The 20147-nt window shown below is 42.2% G+C and overlaps 1 protein-coding gene across 1 annotated transcript in view; it reads left to right on the top strand.

The window, feature by feature from the left end:
* The window catches only part of LOC132390723 (gamma-aminobutyric acid receptor subunit gamma-3), a 723162-nt gene that overhangs the window by 630303 nt on the left and 72712 nt on the right, over nt 1-20147 (top strand). Inside the window, exon 7 of the mRNA XM_059963278.1 lies at nt 12873-13025. Coding sequence (XP_059819261.1) covers nt 12873-13025 — 153 coding nt within the window. The remainder of the gene's footprint in view (nt 1-12872; nt 13026-20147) is intronic.

Below are 20147 nucleotides of genomic sequence, written 5' to 3'. Positions count from 1 at the left end.
GAACCAAAAGTTTGGACACCCTGCATGGTCAGTACTCAGTAACACCCCCCTTTGGCAAGTATCAGAGCTTGCAAATGCTTTCTGTAGCTAGCTAAGATTCTTTCAATTCTTGTTTGGGGGATTTTCACCCATTGTTCCTTGCAAAAGGCTCCTAGTTCTGTGAGATTCTTGGTCCATCCTGCATGCACTGGTCTTTTGAGGTCTATCCACAGATTTTCGATGATGCTTAGGATGGGCGACTGTGAGGGCCATGGCAAAACATTTAGTTTGCGCCTCTTGAGGTAGTCCATTGTGGATTTTGATGTGTGTTTAGGATCATTATCCTTTTGTAAAAGCCATCCTCTTTTCATCTTCAGCTTTTTTACAGATGGTGTGATGTTTGCTTCCAGAATTTGCTGGTATTTATTTGAATTCATTCTTCCCTCTACCAGTGAAATGTTCCCCGTGCCACTGGCTGCAACACATGATCGATCCATCCCCGTGCTTAACAGTTGAAGAGGTGTTCTTTCCATGAAATTCTGCACTCTTTTTTCTCCAAACATACCTTTACTCATTGCGGCCAAAAACTTCTATTTTAACTTCATTAGTCCTCAGGGCTTTTTTTCTAAAATGCATCAGACTTCTCTAGATTTTCCTTTGTAAACTTCTGACGCTGAATTTTGTGGTGAGGATGCAGGAAAGGTTTTCTTCTGATGACTCTTCCATTAAGGTCATATTTGTGCAAGTGTCGCTGCACAGTAGAACAGTGCACCACCACTCCAGAGTCAACTAAATCTTCCTGAAGGTCTTTTGCAGTCAAACAGGGGTTTTGATTTGCCTGTCTAGCAATCCTATGAGCAGTTCTCTCGGAAAGTTTTCTTGGTCTTCCAGACCTCAACTTGACCTCCACCATTCCTGTTAACTGCCGTTTCTTAATTACATTATGAACTGAGGAAATGGCTACCTGAAAACGTTTTGCTATCTTCTTATAGCCTTCTCCTGCTTTATGGGCATCATTTAGAGGAGCCCTTGGCTGCTGATCGTTGGGACAAGGTTTGAGGAGTCATGGTATTTATAAAGCTAATCGTGCTTAAAATGTTGAAAAGAATGTTTCATCTTTAACTTTTGGAGATCAGTTCACCTTCTACTCCCTTAACTATTCACAGTAACAGAAATTTTGACCGGGGTCCCCAAACTTTTGCATGCCACTGTAGCTGTGGGCTCAAATGGTCAAAAAAGGAATTAGTTCACTGATGGCTTCTGGAGGTTTCTAATCCAGGGAAAATATCCTCATAACACACATCTGTTTATCCCTGTAGGAATTCAATAGGATCTTAAAGTATTTGACAAATATCAGGCCATAACACATAGGAGCAGAAGTAGGTAATTCGATCCATAAAGTTTGCTCCAACATTTGATAATTTACTCAATCATGTCTCTGTCCTGTTAACCCCCTGTAAACTTTAACATTCTTATTATTCAAGAACCTTTCAACCTCTGCTTTAAATATATCCAGTGGCATTGCCTCCATAGCCATCTGTGACAATGAGTTCCACAGATTCACCTCCCTCTGGCTAAAGAAATTCCTCCTCATCTCTGTTCTGGAGGGATATCCTTTTATTCTGAGGCTGTGTGCTTGGGTCCTAGACTCCCCACCATTGCAAACATCCTCTCCATGTCCAAACACAAACAAGCGGAAATCTGCAGACGCTGGAAATCCAATTAAAACACACAAAGTGGTGAAAGAACTCAGCAGGCCAGGCAGCATCTATGGAAAAGAGTACAGTTGATGATTCAGCCTGAGACCCTTCAGTGGGAGGGCCTATAACCTCAGCTGTTTATTCATTTCCATAGATGCTGGCTGGTCTGCTGAGTTCCTCCAGCCTTTTGTGTGTGAGTCCCTATGTCAACTCTGTTTAGGCCTTTCAATGTTCAAAGAGTTTTCATGAGACGCCCCTGCTTTTCTTCCATAAACAAGAAAACAAGCATAGATACGACAGAAAAAAGTGATGCTGATTTTCTCTCCCCTTCCTCTAATGAGATGGTTGTCACATTATCATTAGGATTGGATTAAGAATTAATAGGATTAAGAGTAGCCTTTCACGAGTAAAATACTCTAACAAAGCAGGCTGAACTCATATAACTGGCCTTTGATCCCAAATGTCTACAGTTAGCCCTTTTAAATCATGAAAAGTTCTTAAAAATTACATTAAAATCTGATTTCCAGTTAAACACTTCGTGAAACAATTTGGAAATAGAAAGCTGGTATCATGTCTTCATTCTTAACTAGTGTAGAACAAACTCCCCCCACCTTCTCTTCCACCTCCCCTTCCCCTTCTCAATCTCCCCTCCCCCTCCCTCCCTCTCCCCTCTTCCCCTCAGTCTCCTGCCTCTTCCCCTTTTTCCTCTCTCTCCCCTTCCCTTTCACCCCTCCCTCTCTCTCCTCCCCTCTCTCTCTTCCCCCTCTCTCCCATCCTTTCCTCCCTCTCTCCTCCCCCTCTCTTCCCCCCTCTCTTCACCCCCTCTCTCTACCCTCTCTCTCTCTCTACCCCTATCTCTTTATCTCCCCTCTCTCTCCTCCTCATCCCCCTTGCTCTCTCTCCCCCTCTCTCCCTTACCCCCCCTCTCCCCATCCCTCTCTCTCCCCCTGTCTCCCCTTCTCTCCCCCCTCTTTCTCTCCTTCTCTCCCCCTCTCTCTCCATCCTCTCTCTCGCCCCTTGCTTTCCCTCCCCCATCCCTCTGTCCCTCACCCCCACTTTATCCCTCACACCCTCTCCCCCTCACCCTTCTCTCTCTCTCTCACCCCTCCCTCTCTCTCCCCTACTACCCATCCCAAAATCTCTTTAACCCACTGCATTCAGGAGCATCAGGAGTAAGACTGCCAGACTGGGTAACAGCTTCTTCCCCAGTCTCTGGGGTTTACGCAGACCCTACCACCATCAAGGTCTCATCTCTGGGATAATGAGCAATTTATTGTTTACTCTTTACATGTGCTGTGCACTTTACATACATTCTGAATTACATTTCATTAATTTATTTGTGGTAGTATTTTGTGTGTGTGTGTGTGTGTGTGTGTGTGTGTGTGTGTGTGTGTGTGTGTGTGTGTGTGTGTGTGTGTGTGTGTGTGTGTGTGTGTGTGTGTGTGTGTGTGTGTGTGTGTGTGTGTATTATGGGTGCATCATGGTCTGGAGGAAAGTTCTTTCATTTGGTTTTATATATAAACTTCATGTCAAATGATTTGTGTATTTTCTAATTTATGGGCAAGATCAACCTGTGGGCGTCTGTTAAAACAGAACACATTTGTAAGCAGGGGATGTCTTGTGATTGAACTTTTTAACACTGGGTCATCAATCTGAATTATTACATACTGGTCCGGTGGCTACAACTGGTATCAAACTGGATCTGCCAAGAATGCTGATGATTAACTCGTATGTGGATAAAGGACTGAAGTTGATACAGTTGCCTCCATCAGTGTTTTAACCTAAAGCTGTTGTGTCATGCAGCTGAGAGAAAGCCTGTAAATAATACAGTTCAGACAACAATGGTGAACAGAAACTAGACATGACAGGCATTTATGTGAAGAATCAATTCAGACAAACTGCTTATTATCATTCCATTGTGTATAAAACCTATTTATTATCTTAGAATACTGAAGTACTCATCTCCACTCAATTCAGTTAAATCAGACTTTACTTGTTTGCATGTGAAGGTTGTGATTAGAAGCAAACTTCCAATTCAACAGTGCTCATCTTCTCTTGTGTAAGTCATGAGTGTGGGAAAAGAAACACGAAGTATTTAATATTCTCAGCTGCATCCCTAAATAGTCCAAATATTCCTGATAACTGTGAGTTAAATATGAGACCTTCGCTCTGTTACAATACGAATTTAGAATAAAGTATTGCACATTGACACAGCACACAGAGCAATACAGTAGAGGAACAGGCCCTTCAGCCCACAATTTCTATGATGAACATGATGGCAAATTAGACTAAATCTCATCTGCTGCACATAATCCAGGATCAGAATCAGGTTTAATATCACCGGCATATGTTGTGAAATTTGTTAACTTTGCAGTAGCAGTACAATGCAATACATAATAACAGAAAAAAAACAGTGAATTGCAGTAAAAATATATATAATAGTTTAAATAAGTATTGCAAAAAAAATAATAGAAGTAAGGTCATGTTCAAGGGTTCAATGTTCATTCAGAAATCAGATGGCGGAGGGGAAGAAGCTGTTCCTGAATCGCTGAGTGTGTGTCTTCGAGCTTCTGTACCTTTCTCCTGAAGGTAGCAATGAGAAGAGGGCATGTCCTGGGTGAAGGGGCTCCTCAGTGATGGATGCCACCTTTCTGAGGCTTTGCTCCTTGACGACACGATGGAGACGAGTACCCACGATGGACCTGACTAATTTTGCAACTCTCCGCAGCGTACTTCGATCCTGTGCAGTAGCCCCACCCCCCCATAGCAGACGGTGGCGTAACCAGTTAGAATGCTCTGCACTGTGCATCTGTACAAATTTACAAGTGCTTTTGGTGACATACTAAATCTCCTAATGAAATATAACTGCTGTCTTGCCTGCTTTATGGCCACGTCAATATGTCAGGAGATGCTGACAACCAAGAATTTGAAATTGCTCACTCTCTCCACTTTGGATCCCTCTGTGAGGACTTGCGTATGATACCTCATCTTACCCTTTCTGAAGTCCGCAGTCATAAGACCCATAAGACATAGGAGCAGAGTTAGACCATTCAGCCCATCAAGTCTGCTCCACCATTCCATCATGGCTGACCCCAGATTCCACTCAACCCCATACACTTGCCTTCTCTGCCAATCAGTTCTTTGCTGTTACCGATGAAGAGTTCCTTCATTACCTGTATATTCAAGTGCCTCTCTAAGAACCTCTTATATGGGTGGACAGTGAGCATCTTTCTGTCAGGGCAGCAGTTGCCAATAGCGGAGGACATCCATTTAAGTTCAGTGGAGGAAAGGTTAGGTGAGATGTTAGATGTCAAACTTTTACTCAAAGCGTAATGGCACAACATTGCAGGCCAAATGGTCCATACAGTGCTGAATAGTTCTATGCTGTATACAAATACCAGTACTGTGTTTGCTTGTGCATGGGAGGGTCGAGTAGGGAAACTCTGGGGTACGAACATTTTGACTGTCATTCATACTTTGGCGCACTCTTCTGTTTTTGTGGATGTCTGCAACGAATAAGAATTTCAGGATGAATATTGCATACATTTCTCTGATATTAAATAAAACTATAGAACTACTGTTACCACTGCTACCCCTGAAAGCCATTCCATACACCTGCCACTCTCTGTGTAAAAAAAAATTACCCCACAATCTCCCTTAAACTCTTACCCCTGATCTTAAATGCATATCCTCTAGCATTTGACATTTCTACCTTGGGAAAATGATTCTAACTGTGAATCCTGTCCATGCCTCTCATGATGCTATAAAATTTTATCAGATCCTCCTCAGCCTCCAGAAAAATAACACCCAAGTTAATTCAACCTCTCCATGTTGATTCTACCCTCTAATCTAAACTGCATCCTCCAATCTCCACTACACCTTTTCCAAAACTTTCTTGTCTATCCTGTAATGGGGTGACCAGAAATGCACATAATACTCCAGTTGTGGTCTAAACAATGTTTTATAAAGTTGCATCATGACTTCCTTCCTCTTGTACTCAATCTCCTCATAATAAAAAAAATAATAATGAAAGCATCCACGGGACCTCAAAGTAACATCATGAAAATTTGACACTGAGCTATGTAAAGAAATGTTAGGATAGGCACAAGAAAATATTAAAGAACAGTTTTGTGAGGCATCATTAATGAGGAATAAGTGGTTGAGAAATGGGAAGCTTTGACAGGGAATTCTGGAGCTCAGAATCTAGGCAGCTGAACAATTGGACAATTAAACTTGGAGATGCCAGACTGGAGAGACTTAAAAAGCTTGTTGGCTTGGAGGAAGATGCTAACTTGGGAAAAGGATGAGGCCGTGGGTGAATCTGATGAGAAATTTACAAGTAAAGCCAGTGTAGTTCAGAGAGCAGGGAGTGGGGCTGAGGATGGGGGAATAAAGGATCAGCCATGATTGAATGGTGGACAGACCCGATGGGCCAAATGGCCTGATTCTGCTCCTCTGCCTTATGGCCTTATGGTCTTATGAAGATCAGAGGACTAGCGCGTGAACAGAACATTACAATTGTTTGGATGACTTCATATTCATGTTGGGTGCAAGAGAGACTGTGTTAGCATTGGTTTATTATTGTCAAATTTACCAAGATAGAGGTGACAAGCTTGTCTTGCATACTGTTCATATGCATCAAATTAATAAACTGTGCATTGAGCTAGAATGAGGTGAGGCAATGAAAAGAGCTATCAAAAAAGTTCAGTGCAGGTAAATGATAAAGTGCAAGATTGTAAGGTGAAGAGTCCACCTTATCGTACAAGTGATCCCTTAAAAGTGTCCGATTACAGTGGAATGAAGCTGTCCTAAACCTGGTGGAACATGTCTTTGGGTTTTTCTATCTTCTACCTGAGGAGAAAGGGGAGAAGAGCACTTGTCCAGGGTACTGGGGCCTGTTGCATCACTGAGGCAGCAAAAGTGAAGGGTAAGTTGGTTGCCATGAAGCACTGAGGTGTGTCCACAACTCTCTGCAGTTTCTTGTGGTCACATGAAGAGCGGTTGCCATGCCAAACTGTTATACATTTGGGCAGAGTGCTTTCTATAAGAGTCGACAGGAACGTGACAAATGTCTTTAGCTTCTTGAGGAAGCAGAGGTGTTGTAGAGGTTTCTTGGCTGTGACCTCAACACTGTTGGACCTAGACATGCAATTGGTTATGTTTGTAGCTATGTTCGGAAGACAATGTCCAGTTCTTTTGTTGACATTAAGGGAAAGATAGTTTTCATGATCCCATGTCACTGAGCTCTCTAACTTTTTCTCCAGCACTCCAACTTCTTGTTATTTGAGATTCGGCCCACTATAGGGATATCATCTGCAAATGGATGGAGATGATGTAGATGGAGCCAGAGCAGAATTTGACCGTGCAGTCATGAGCGTACAGGGAGTAGGGTGCTTAACACTTCAGATAGTCAGCCGCAGGTTGAGTTGCCCCTCCACTTCCATTCAGTGGCCTGCTGAAGGCTCAGTACACAGCGTTCTCTGACTCTGAGGCAAGGTTTGGGATCTTCTACTGCACCTTTCACCACAGGTCTCAACAGGCTGGATCCAGAGAGGATGCTTCCCTTTGCTGAAGTGTGGCGAAAAGGGGGATCTCATTGAAACCCATTGAATATTGCGAGGCCTTAAAAGAGTGGGTGTGAAAAGGATGTCTCCAATAGTGGGTGAGAATAGAACCAGCAGGCAAAGCTTCAGAATAAAACTATGTACCTTTAGAACAGAAATGAGTGGGGATTTCTTTAGCCAGTGGGTGGTGAATCTGTGGAATTCATTGCCACAGGGTGGTTGTGGAGGTGAAGTCACTGGATTTATTTAAAGCAGAGATTGCTAGGTTCCTGATTAGTAAGGGTGTCAAAGGTTATAAGGGGAAAGCACGAGAATATGGTTGAGAGAAAAAATAAATCAGCCGTGATGGAATGGCAGACCAGGCTTGATGGGCCAAATGGCCTAATTTGCTCATATGTCTTATGGGGCTGAGGATGCAATCTTAGGCTCACTAGGAAATAATAAAACAAAAAAGATTAAAGATTAGATTAGCTTTATTTGTCACATGTACATCAAAACGTACAGTGAAAGGCTTTTCTTGCATCAAATCAAATTAGTTGGATATTAAGCTGCTGCAATAGAATGCGATCATCAAAAGTGGCCTTTATAAGGAGGACTTTTCAAAAGAAGCCATAGTGTCAGAGGAGAGAGATGTTATATAAAGACAGCGATGGGAATCAAACCCTGAAATTACAGCAGAAGCTATTGAGTGAGGCACTAGGTGATACTATCTACCATGCAGAACAGAGGTAACTAAAGGATGGGGGATAGTTTCAACATGGAGGAGCAGAGACAAGAATCACCTGATATCATGGAGGTGAAGGTATTCAGTTGATGATTAAGTTAATGTACAGTCAGCAGTTTTGCTTGTGGTCAAATAGGACATCATGATTGTTAACAGGCTGACTCAGCCTTGTTCAAAAGCATCTGATGACGCATGCCCTGTTTACTGTTTAAGATATTTTATCATGTGACATCTGAATATTTTTAAAATAGCAAAGTAAGCATTTCAACAAATCATAGTCGAAACTTCAAAATACAGCACTGTGCAGAAGCCTTAGGCACACACACACACACACACACACACACACACACACACACACACACACACAAACACACACACACACACACAAACACAAACACACACACAAACACAAACACACACACAAACACACACACAAACACACACACACACACACACACACACACACACACACACACACACACACACACACACACACACACACACACACATATATATATATATAGTGAGGTATATAATATATATATAGCTAGGGTGCCTAATATTTTTGCACGGTACTGTATTTGTTAACATGGAGCAGAGAGCACATTTGTAAATCTGACGGGAGCAACGGATGTAGGGAATGGCAAGAGTGGAGCACCAAGAGAGGGGTGTGGGACAGGTGGCAGAGGAGTCTTCCCAGGAACAAGGAGTAGTGCGGGTGCAGACAAACCAGCCCTGAGATGCCAGGCAAGGCCATTTGATTCCATACAATTGGTTTATTGATCTTTGCAAATGTCCCTCTGGTGCGTCCCACTCCCTGTCCTCTCCCCTCCCCTTTTCTCAGCTATAAATCCCCCTCTCCCTGCCCCCTTCCCATTTTTAGTCAACAATAAAGGTTTTATCATCTCTTACATATGTCATGAAACTAGTATTTTTTTGCAGTAGCAGTACAGTACAATACATAAAATTACTACAGTACTGTGCAAAAGTCTTAGGTACCTTAGCTATATATATACTTGCTCAGAGTGACATAATCTCAGAATGCTGATCCATCAGCTTTGTGCTAGTGTACTAACTGAATGGGAGCCTCCTAGTCCAACTCCAGTCTCCCACTATATGCATTTCTGGACTAAATTCAGATCCTGCTTCAAAAACAGTTAACAGCAATGAGTTCAAAGCTATGTTTAAACAAGTTTTATCCAACTTTTAACTCTCCTTAAACCATCTGCACTTGTAGTCAGTCTTCCAGGAAACTGTTACCACTCCTTGTATCAGATATTTTCCTTCACTAGGAGCTCTGTGGATGAGAGAGCAAAGTTTTCCTGTTTTTTTTTCACAGAACCATCAAGGCTTTAATCTCATCAACTATAACATCTGTTTGTGTCGGAGTACTATGAGGATCTATCCCAGGCCCAAAACTATTAATGCAATAATGAAAAAGGCACACCAGTGACTATACTTCATTAGGAATTTGAGGAGATTGGTATGTCAGCTAAGACCCTTGCAAATTTTGAGAGATGTACAATGAAGATTCTGACTGTTGTATCACTGCCTGTTGTGGAGGCTCTGATGCACACAATCAAAGGAGGTTGCAGAGGGTTGCAAAGTCAGCTCCATTATGGGCAAAGCTATCCCCACCATTGAGGATAATAGCTGATGCCTCAAGAAGGGGACATCCATCATTAAAAACCCTCACCATCTCATTCTCTTCTCATTGCCACCTTTGAAGAGGAAGTACAGGAAGGTGAAGATACACCTGAAGAACAGCTTCTTGCCCTCTGCCATGAGATTTCTGAATTGTCCAAGAACTCTATAATACAAGCAATCTAATCCTCTTTCACACCATTAAGTTGTTTGTTGGTATGTTAATTTATTGTACCTTATTGAAATTTTATGTCTTGCAGTGGAATGATGCCTCAAAACACCAAACTTCACAACATGTGTCATTCTTAATAAATTGATTCTCTGTGACACCGATCGATTTAATTTGCAGCTTGAGTTGGTGGTGAGGAAGGCAAATGTAATGTTAGCATTCATTTCAAGAGGTCTAGAATACAAGAGCAGGGTTGTGATGCTGAGGCTTTATAAGGCACTGGTGAGGCCTCACCTTGAGTATTGTGAATGATTTTGGGCTCCCCATCTAAGAAAAGATGTGCTGGCATTGGAGGGGGTCCAGAGGAGGTTCAGAAGGATGATTCCAGGAATAGAAGGGTTATCATATGAGGAACGTTTGATGGTCTGGGTCTGTACTTGCTGGAATTCAGAAGGATGAGGGGTGATCTCATTAAAACCTTTCAAATGTTGAAAGGCCTAGACAGAGTAGATGTGGAAAGGATGTTTCCCCGGGGTGGGAGAGTCTAGGGCAAGAGGGCACAGCCTCAGGATAGAGGGGCGCACTTTTGAAACAGAGATCCGGAGAAATTTCTTTAGCCAAAGGGTGGTGAATTTGTGGAATATGTTGCCACATGCAGCTATGGAGGCCAAGTCGTTGGGTGTGTTTAAGGCAGAGATTGACAACTTCTTGATTGGACATGGCATCAAAGGTTACGGGGAGAAGGCCAGGGACTGGAGTTGAGAAGGAGAAGGAAAAGGGATCAGCCATGATTGAATGGCGGAGAAGACTTGATAAGCCAGATGGCCTAATTGCACTCCTATGCCTTATGGTCTTATGGTCTAAAATATTCTACAGCCAACAAAATACTTTGGAAGTAGGGACTCCAACAGCAAATGCACACATGACATTATCCTAGAAATGGCAATGGAGTGATGGTTAACCATTCTGTTTCAGTGACACTGGTGGCTGAGAGTTGTGTATAGGCAGAATATTGAAAAAATATTGTTGACATTTTAGGCCAAGACCTTAATCTTGGTGAACGTTCTTGCCCCTGAAATGCTAACTATTTATTCCCCTCCATAACTGCTGCCTGACATGCTGAATTCCTTCAGCATTTTATACGTGTTTCTGAAGATTTCCAGTTTCTGTAGAATCTCTCGTGTTTTGGAAAATATCCCCTGTTCTTCCTCAAAAGAGTGGCATGTATTTTATTCACTGAAAGAGGATTACTTTTTTAGCCAGAGGATGATGAATCTGTGGAATTCGTTGCCTCAGACAGCTGTGGAATCAAGTCATCAAGTGAATTTTAAGCAGGGGTTGCTAAGTTCTTCATAAGGCTGCTAAAGATTTGGGGGAGAAGGCAAGAGAATGGAATTCAGAGGGATAATAAACCAGCACGATGGAATAGCATATTCAGAAATACAAAATAGAGTCATGCAATATGTCAACAGGTCTTTCATCTTGTTACTCTCTGTTGAAGCGGGTTTAAGACCATATGTTGGTTAGTAACAGTATCATTGATTCTTTAATATGAGAGCAATTAAGCAGAAAATCATTGCACTGGCATATCATTCAAACTACAGTGCTTCTAATAATATATTCCTGCCACAATAATGTGCTGGAACACCAATTGTTGCAGTGTAGAAAATCTCTCTCTGTCTAAAGACCTGTCAAGTCAAATTGTAATGTGGATTTATTATGCACAGATATCAAAAATAATTTTACACCTGACTGAGGTATGACAAACCTAAGACCTTCTCTGTTACCACAGTTTAATTTCAACAGTTTTACTAATTGAACTTATCCTTTAATCCTTTCACACTTCTTAAATGGCATTTCTCCAGCCTTTGCTGTCCCATGGCTACACTTGGCTTCCTTCTTCTTTGCATTGTTTTCCTGTTTAGGCCTTCAGCCCCGTATCCATTCATATCCTTGTTATAATCACATTGGATGTCATGCATTGTGTTCAGTTTGATAGGCCAAATGAACATAATAATTTAAACCCTTTGCAATAAAATAACATAATAGAATGCCAAACACATCAGAATGAATATCTGATGAGAGGACGTTTCCAGTGAGATAGAGGATAATTTTTATAATTATTTTCCACTGTTGTGCAAAAAGCAATATTTATAACCACCTATTCAATTTTGCATAAAATTACAGAATTGTCCAACAATTTCTTAATGATTTATGGCCCTCGTATCCTTCTTTAATAATAATCCCCATTCCTTTTGCCAATGTGTTTGTTTGGATTTTCCCAAGTTTAATTTATTCATTTGGTCTCAAAGATTCTTTGTGATAACAAGTTCCACGTTCTCATCACTCCTGCCTCTGTGCCATATGTTGGTGGGTTCACATCTAAGCTGACACTCCAGATGAGTACTCAGATGCAATTTTCTCAAAGACATTGTCTCTCAGGAGAGAGAGAGGGTAAAGTAGCCAAAATACGCTCTAACATGGCAACGTGCACATGTCAAGCATAGCTTTTGAAATTTAGCTTTGTTTATTTGGAATTCATTAAGTGCATATTATAGCTTTGCACATTCAGTCCATTTAACAGCAGACTAATTTCCATTTGAGGAACAGCTCAAAACAGGCAGCTATAAATATAATGGTAGAGCCATAGAGAACTACTGCAGAGAAACAGCCCATCTAGTCTATGCCAATCTGGTTTTCTGCCTAGGTCCATCTGCCTACACCCAGACCATTGTCCACCATACCTCTCATCCATGTACCTATCCAAACTCCTCCTAAATGTTACAATTAAATCCACATCTACCAATGTTACTGTCAGCTCATTCCACACTCACACCATCCTCTTATTGAAGTGGCTCTCTCCTGATATTTAACTTAAATAGTGTTGTTTTAATTATGCTAAAGTCAATAGGAGTTAAATTTGAAAACTTATTGTGTTACTAATGATTGGATGAAAAGTGCTTAAGGGAAAGAAGGTCAGAGTGCTACTGCATTGATTTGAACTTGTGCTCCGTTCATCCAGCTTAGGAACATCGATTTTAGCACATCATCAACTGAACATGACATTAATGTACCATTTTTCTCTTAATCAGGGGAATATGTCGTCATGACCGTCTACTTCGACTTAAGCAGAAGAATGGGATATTTCACGATTCAGACCTATATACCATGCATATTGACAGTTGTCCTCTCCTGGGTCTCATTCTGGATCAAAAAAGATGCAACTCCAGCCCGGACAGCACTGGGTAAGCTTTGTGACACGTTTAGTTTCTGGATCTCTGACTTATTGAGAGACGGAGCGGAGAGGGAAGGAAATGCAATGAGTGGTTAAGATTTGAAATATACTGCTCTAAAAAGTGGGGCCAGCAGATCCAATGGTAGCTTTCAAAGTGGTATTACTTGGAATAGTGTGAGTAGTTTTGGGCCCCTTTTCTAAGAACGGATGTGCTAACTCTGGAGAGAGTCCAGAGAATGTTCACGAGAATGATCCCAGGACAGAATGGGTTAACGTATGAGGAGTACTTGATAGCTCTGGGCCTGCAATTGCTGAAGTTTAGAAGAATGGGGTGGGGGGTGTGAAGATCTCATTGATTCCTATCGAATATTGAAAGGCCTAGATAGAGTGGACATTGGAGAGGATGTTTCCAATAGCGGGGGCAGGGGGAGTCTCGAACCAGAGGGTACAGCCACAGAATAAAGGACATCCCTTTAGATCAGAGATGCGGAGGAATTTCTTTAGCCAGAGGTTAGTGAATCTGTGTAATTCGTTGTCTCACGACAGCTTTGGAAGCCAAGTCATTGAGTATCTTTAATGCGGAGGTTGACAGGTTCTTGATTAGCAGATGTGCCAAAGGTTAAGGGAAGAAGTCAGATGAAGGGAGTTGAGAGGGATAATAAGTCAGCTATGATGGAATGGTGGAGCAAACTCAACAGGACAAATGGCTTAATTCTGATCCTATGTCTTATGGTCTTATTAGAGAAGAGACGTTTTGCCAGGTGGTAGGGAAAGAGTTGTGGGTGTCATTGAATACCTCGAGTTCATATTTGTACAGTGAGCTGAATGGTCAGTTTATTATGTACAATGACTCTGTGAATTCATCCACTACCGATTTATAGACTTTCAGGACACGAGTAGTCGAAATCTATTCGCTGCTGCTGTTACAAACATTTGAGCTGTAGTACAGCCCTCCTACCCTGCATTATTGATATAGCCCTGTTCTATGTACTTGTCCAGATTTCCCAAAGTTTTATGACCATAGCCATTGTTAGTGATTTTGATATCTTGTGCTGAAGGCAATAGAACAAAGTGGGGTGCTGGAATGGCCTACCAATAGAATAAGTATTTTCAAGTGCTTTGTCTGCTGTTCTTTTGTAATGACTTCCAGATATCTTGATCACTTGGCTTGTCAAATTTGAAAACAATTTGAACGTAACAAGGTCATTAATGAATGTCAGGCCGAGGACATAAATAAAAAACAAGGAGAAAGAAGAGAAGGCCATTTAGAGCCATTGGATACCAAATGTTTGAAAAGCATCAGTTGATAATTGTGACAGGATTAAAGGATTCCTTTAAATAGTCTGTTCAAGTTAAGTTATGGTTGCAGAGCAGGTCATCCTTCGAACAGATAAAGCGTTATTACATCTGTGCATATTAAATCCACATTACCTTTGACTGGACATGAGGAGAGTTTCAAAAATGTGACAGCTGATGCTCCAATGCCCATTAGTGGCAATAAACCATTGCAACAGTTTGAATGACATATCAATGCAAGGTTCTATTGGCTAAATTTATTAGATATTAAAGAACCAATGACGCCCTTCAAAGAATACTGCACTAATAGTCGCTAGCAACAGTGGACAAATCACTGTCTCCAACACATTTTCATTATTTTGCCTTATGCATTTAGCCTCAATCATGTTCTGAGCTATGAGCTAATGTTCAAATATGTCACTCATAAATCAAGGAGAAAATAGATACCAGGCATTTCCCTGCCAGGACGATATTTAGAGACCTCTGTTTATAATTATGTTCCCATCACATAAAGATAATAGCCTCAGAATTTTCTTTAAATGAGTTTTATTAAAAATGAAAATATTCTGATTTTTGCTTGATTTGTGATATTAAACATTTTTATTGAGGTAAAACTGGATCATAATTTGTTACTGTGTTAAATGTGTGCAAGCTAAAATTGGCCAACTCAGCTCCTTCATCCTGCCTGTTTGGGTGGCACGGTGGAGATATGGCTCTACCAAAGGAGGTGTAGGATGCTCCTTCCCTCCACTAACCTACAGGTCTGCCTTGGGCAAAGAGCATCTCCTGCTTAGCTCTCCCTTCAGGGTCACCTGAAGCCACAAGGGCAAATTGTGGATGCTGATATGAACTGCTGCTGCATATCACAAGTTCCAGTTATGTGACTACTGATGTCAGGGAGACAACCTCTGAAGAGAATTGATAATGGCTGGGGTCAACCATCTTGTAAAGACACTGCCCAGGAGAAGGCAATGGCAAGTCACTTCTTTAGAAGATCTGCTAAGAACAATCATGATCATAAAGACATTTGTCGCCTATGTCATACAACACAGCCCATGGTGATGGTGATGGTCCTGCCTATGATGCATCTTGAAAGAGCTAGACTATCCATGTCTTCAGGAGATAATGAGGGCATTGTGTGATCTCATTTTAATAATTATTCCATATCAATATAGGATATCTATATTTTATTCACCAATAAATCCAGATATTTATTTACATAGAGCATACGAGCTATAAGGAGAGATGGGACAAACTTGGATTGTTTTCTCTGGAGGATTGGAACGCGAAAGAAGTTTATAAGTCATGAGAGACACAGAGAGGGTAACTAGTTGGAGTCATTTTCCCAGCAGAGAAATGTAAATTACTGGAGGGCTTAGCTTCAAGTTGAGAGAGAGAATTTTTAAAGAAGATAATATAAATGGTAAGACTCTTGGCAATGTGATGTATCTGAGAGATTTTGGGGTCCATGTCCATAGGACACTCAAAGCTGCTGCGCAAGTTGACAGTGTTGTTAAGAAGGCGTATGGTGTGTTGGCATTCATCAACCGTGCGATTGACTTCAAGAGCCGTGAGGTAATGTTACAGCTATATAAGACATTGGTCAGACCCCACTTGGAGAAATGTGTTCAGTTCTGGTCACCTCACTCCAGGAAGGATGTGGATACTAAATAGAGAGTGCAGAGGAGATTTACAAGGATGTTGCCTGGATTGGAGGGTATATCTTATGAGAATAGGTTGAGTGAACTTGGCCTTCTCTCCCAGGAGCAACAGAGGATGAGGGGTGACCTAATAGAGGTGTACAAGATTATGAGGGGCATTAATCATATGGAAAGCCAGAGGCTTTTTTCCCTGGACTGAAATGGCTAACACGAGGGAGCATAGTTTTAAGGTGCTTGGAAGAAGGTACAAGTGGGATTTCAGAGGTAAGTGTTTTACACAGAGAGTGGTGGGAGCATGGAATGCACTGCCAGCAGCAGTGGTGGTAGAAGTGGATACATTAGGGTTCTTTTAAAAGCCTCTTAGATAGGTACATGGAGCTTGGAAAAATAGAGAGCTATGTGCTAGGGAAATTGTGGGCTGCTTCTAGAGTAGGTTATATGGTCGGCAGAACATTGTGGACTGAAGGCCCTTTAATGTGCTGTAAATTTCTATGTTCTATGTATGTTAAGATCTGTGAGATAAAGCCCTGTTGGACATTGGTCATGTGGGATAATGCAAGTCCGGTTCACTGGTGCATTGGTGAGGCCGAAGGCAGGGGAGCTCCATGGCCTCATGTCACGGGTTCGCCTGTTGCAGCTGCCCAGCAGAGGAGATATTGGAAGCGCTAGGACGCGGTATCCATGCAGGATTGGGAACTGACACCTCCCATCAGTGCTGCTCTCCAGTATTTGCTCAGTGGAAGACAAGGTAGGTTGTATGCGTGCCTTTATCTGCAGGTGCTGCGAACTTGTTCTCGCTGACAGTTATCCATACGACATCAGTCTGCAGGACATGGGCTATATTATATTTTTCTGTGTGACTATATGTTTACTGCTATCTTATATGTCTTATATAGACTGGTAGGTGACTGCAATGTGCTGCTGGGAACAGCAAGGGAAGCAGATATGATGATGGCACTTAAAGGGTTTATACTCAGAGACAAGATTATAAATGTTTGGAGGGATATGGATCATGTGCATGTAGAAGAGGTTAATTTAAAATGGTATCATGTTAAGCTCAGACATCATGGGCCATAGGGTCTGTTTCTGTGCTCTACTGTTCTATGTTTTATGTTCAATGTTAACAGTTAGAAAGTGGAAAGTATTATTACCTAAAGTAGTTGATGCATGAGGTGTGGATGCAACTAATGAATATTAATAGGGTGAGAAGCACAAGGGATTCTGCAGGTGCTGGAAAACTTGAACAACACACACAGAATGTTTGAGGAATGCAGCAAGACAAGAGCATCTTTGCAGGGGAATAAACAGTCGACAGGTTGAGTGAACTTGGTCTTTTGCCTTGGAGCGATAGGGGATGAGAGGTGACCTGATAGAGGGTGTATAAGATGATGAGAAGCATCAGTCATCTGGATAGCCAAAGGCTTTTTCCAGGGCTGAAGTGGCTAACGCAAGCAGGCATAGTTTTAAGGTGCTTGGAAGTAGGTACAGAGGGGATGTCAGAGGTAAGTTTTTCAGACAAAGAGTGGTGGGTGCATGAAATGCCAGTGAAGGTGGTAGAGGTGAATACAATAGGGTCTTTTAAGAAATTCCAGGCAGTTTGAAGAGTAGATTACATAATGGCACAACGTTGTGGGCCAAAGGGCCTGTAACGTGCTGTTTATGTTTCTATAACATTTCAGGCTAAGCCCCTTCGTCACAACTCCATAGCTAATTTGGACTGAAAGTCCGAAATGATGATAAGGAAAGTTGAAGTCATTATATGGGAGTTACATATAAGAGTTTCCTATCCATAGTCAAAATAAATTTATTATCAAAGTATGTATATTTCACCATATATTACATTGAGATTCATTTTCTTGCAGCTATTTACAGGAAAATAAGAGGATACAATAGAACTTATGAAAAACTGTACATAAACAACCAATATGGAAAAGAAGACATGAAGTGAGACTGCTAGTTGAGGAATTTGTTTAGTTCTGGGATGAGTAAAGTTATCCACACCAGCTTAGGAGCCTGATGGTTGTAGGGTAATAATTGTTCCTGAACCTGGTGGTGTGGACCTTTTTCCCAATGATAGTAAGGAGAAGAGATCATGGCTGTGTGGTTGGTATCGTTGATGATGGATGCCGTTTTTGTGTGGCAGCACTCCTCGCAGATGGGCTCCATGTTGGGGAGGGCTTTGCCTGTGACGAACTGGCCTACGTCCGCCATTTTCTGTGGACTTTCCCATTCCTATGCATTGGTGTTTCCATACCTGGCCATTTTGAAGCTCGATCCAGTTGCTTCCCAGGCTTTGAAACTTGAATGATAGGGAGTCACGAAGCCAGATACAGGGCAGAAAAATTACAAACCACCAACCTTCCCACATCCAGCAAGTAACCTAGGAACAAACTTGACAATGGTTCAAGAGATGGTCGTCTTTCCACAATTTTAATCATGTATATCAATCAGGGAGTAGTTTCTAAGAAAATGTTAAACAATCACAAACAAGAGAGAATCTGCAGATGCAATCCAAGCAATCTGGAATCTGGAAATCCAAGCAACACATACAAAATGCTGGAGGAACTCAGCAGGCTAGGCAGCATCAATGGAAAAGAGTTGATGTTTCTGGCCAAGACCAAATGTTTTCCAATGGTCTAGCCCTTTGAAGATGCAACGTATGCAGTCCTAGTGAAGGATTTTGGCCCAAAGCATCATCTGTTTACTCTTTTCCACAGATAACTGGCCTGCTGAGTTCCTCCAGCATTTTGTGTGTGTTAAATAAAAAACAATGTTCTTATGAAAAAGAAAATATTTTTCTTAAGTTATAGCCTCATTTTAAGGGCAGACCTGCTTGGGAATTTTCCTTTTGAATAGCCAGTCTGAGTTCACAGTTAAAAATCATCTCAATAAAGTGCCTACATTCTGCATCACTGTGCCTGATTCATACCCAAATGTCACGCCAGACTGGTGATATCAGCAAAGTATTTAGCGTGAGTAAACCATATATTGGAGATTTTTAAAGTTGGACCTTGTCGTTAGGTTGCCAAACATTGCTGTAGAATGGAACATTGCTGTGTCATAAGCTGAGCACAGAATTTAAAGGTCTGTGTGTTGTTAACTTCCTTCTACAACTGGAGTTTGAGGCTAGGAATTCAGGGTCTCATCACTGGGTCAGCACCAAAGATCAAAGCCTGAAGTTAGACTGAAAGTCCGAAGTGAAAGTCTGGATACTGGAGACAAGAGGCCCGGAGGCCTGTCCTGGGATTGGAAGACTGTCCGCGTGTACGGGTGAGGTAAGTGGCTTGTTCTGCTGTTCACACAAAATGCTGGAGGAACTTACCAGGTCAGGCAGCAACTGCAGAAGTGAATAAACAGTCGATGTTTCGGGCTGAGACCCTTCAAGAATAGAAAGGAAGGGGGAAGACGGCAGAATAAGACATCTGGAGAGATGGGTAGGAAAGGTAAAGGGTTGGAGAGGACAGAATCTGATAGGTGAGGAGCATAGAGCACCTGCCTCCTGGAATTATGCTGGGGTGGGGGGGGGAGGGTGGTTGTCCACATGAGCCAGCTCAGCTCCACTTCCAACAGGGAGGCCATCTTGTTGGCACCTTCTTTTCCACCCTAAGGTATTGCAGTTCAGGATCTCATGCCAGGCCATCTGCTTCACCTCACCCTGTGTCAGGATGGTGTACTGATGCATTTTGTAAATCTGTACGCCCCAGTGCTTGGGCCGATGCAGGCGTGCCCATTTCGAGAGGTGTCCACGTTGCTGGAGACCATAGATCATAGCAAGTGCATTATCCTGGGAGGTGATTTCAATTGCACCCTCGAGGAGAGGCATTGCACTGGTCCCCAGAGTAGTCAAACTTTGGTAAGAAAGTTAAGGGAGTTGATTGTATCCTTTGACTTAGATGATGTATGGAGGAGCCTTCACGCTCTCCTCTGTGCTTTCTCAAGGAGGTAAAGTGGGGGTGGAGGCACACAGATTGATCAACTGTTCATCTCCAGGGCACATGTCACATGTCTTCCAGGTGACGGCCACCATCGTGCAGCTGATTGCGTGCTCAGATCACCTGGTGCAGGCAGAGCTTAATGCGCAGCCAGCGCGGGTGGGGTCCACGTACTGGCACTTCAACAACTGGCTGCTGGAGGACGACCGTTTCCAGGATTTGCTCGGTCAGTTTTGAAGGGCC

The sequence above is a fragment of the Hypanus sabinus genome, chromosome 3 (assembly GCF_030144855.1).
Source record: "Hypanus sabinus isolate sHypSab1 chromosome 3, sHypSab1.hap1, whole genome shotgun sequence".
Taxonomy (NCBI): Eukaryota; Metazoa; Chordata; class Chondrichthyes; order Myliobatiformes; family Dasyatidae; genus Hypanus; species Hypanus sabinus.
The sequence above is the reverse complement of the archived record's forward strand: the minus strand, read 5'-3'. Positions and strand labels throughout refer to the sequence as shown.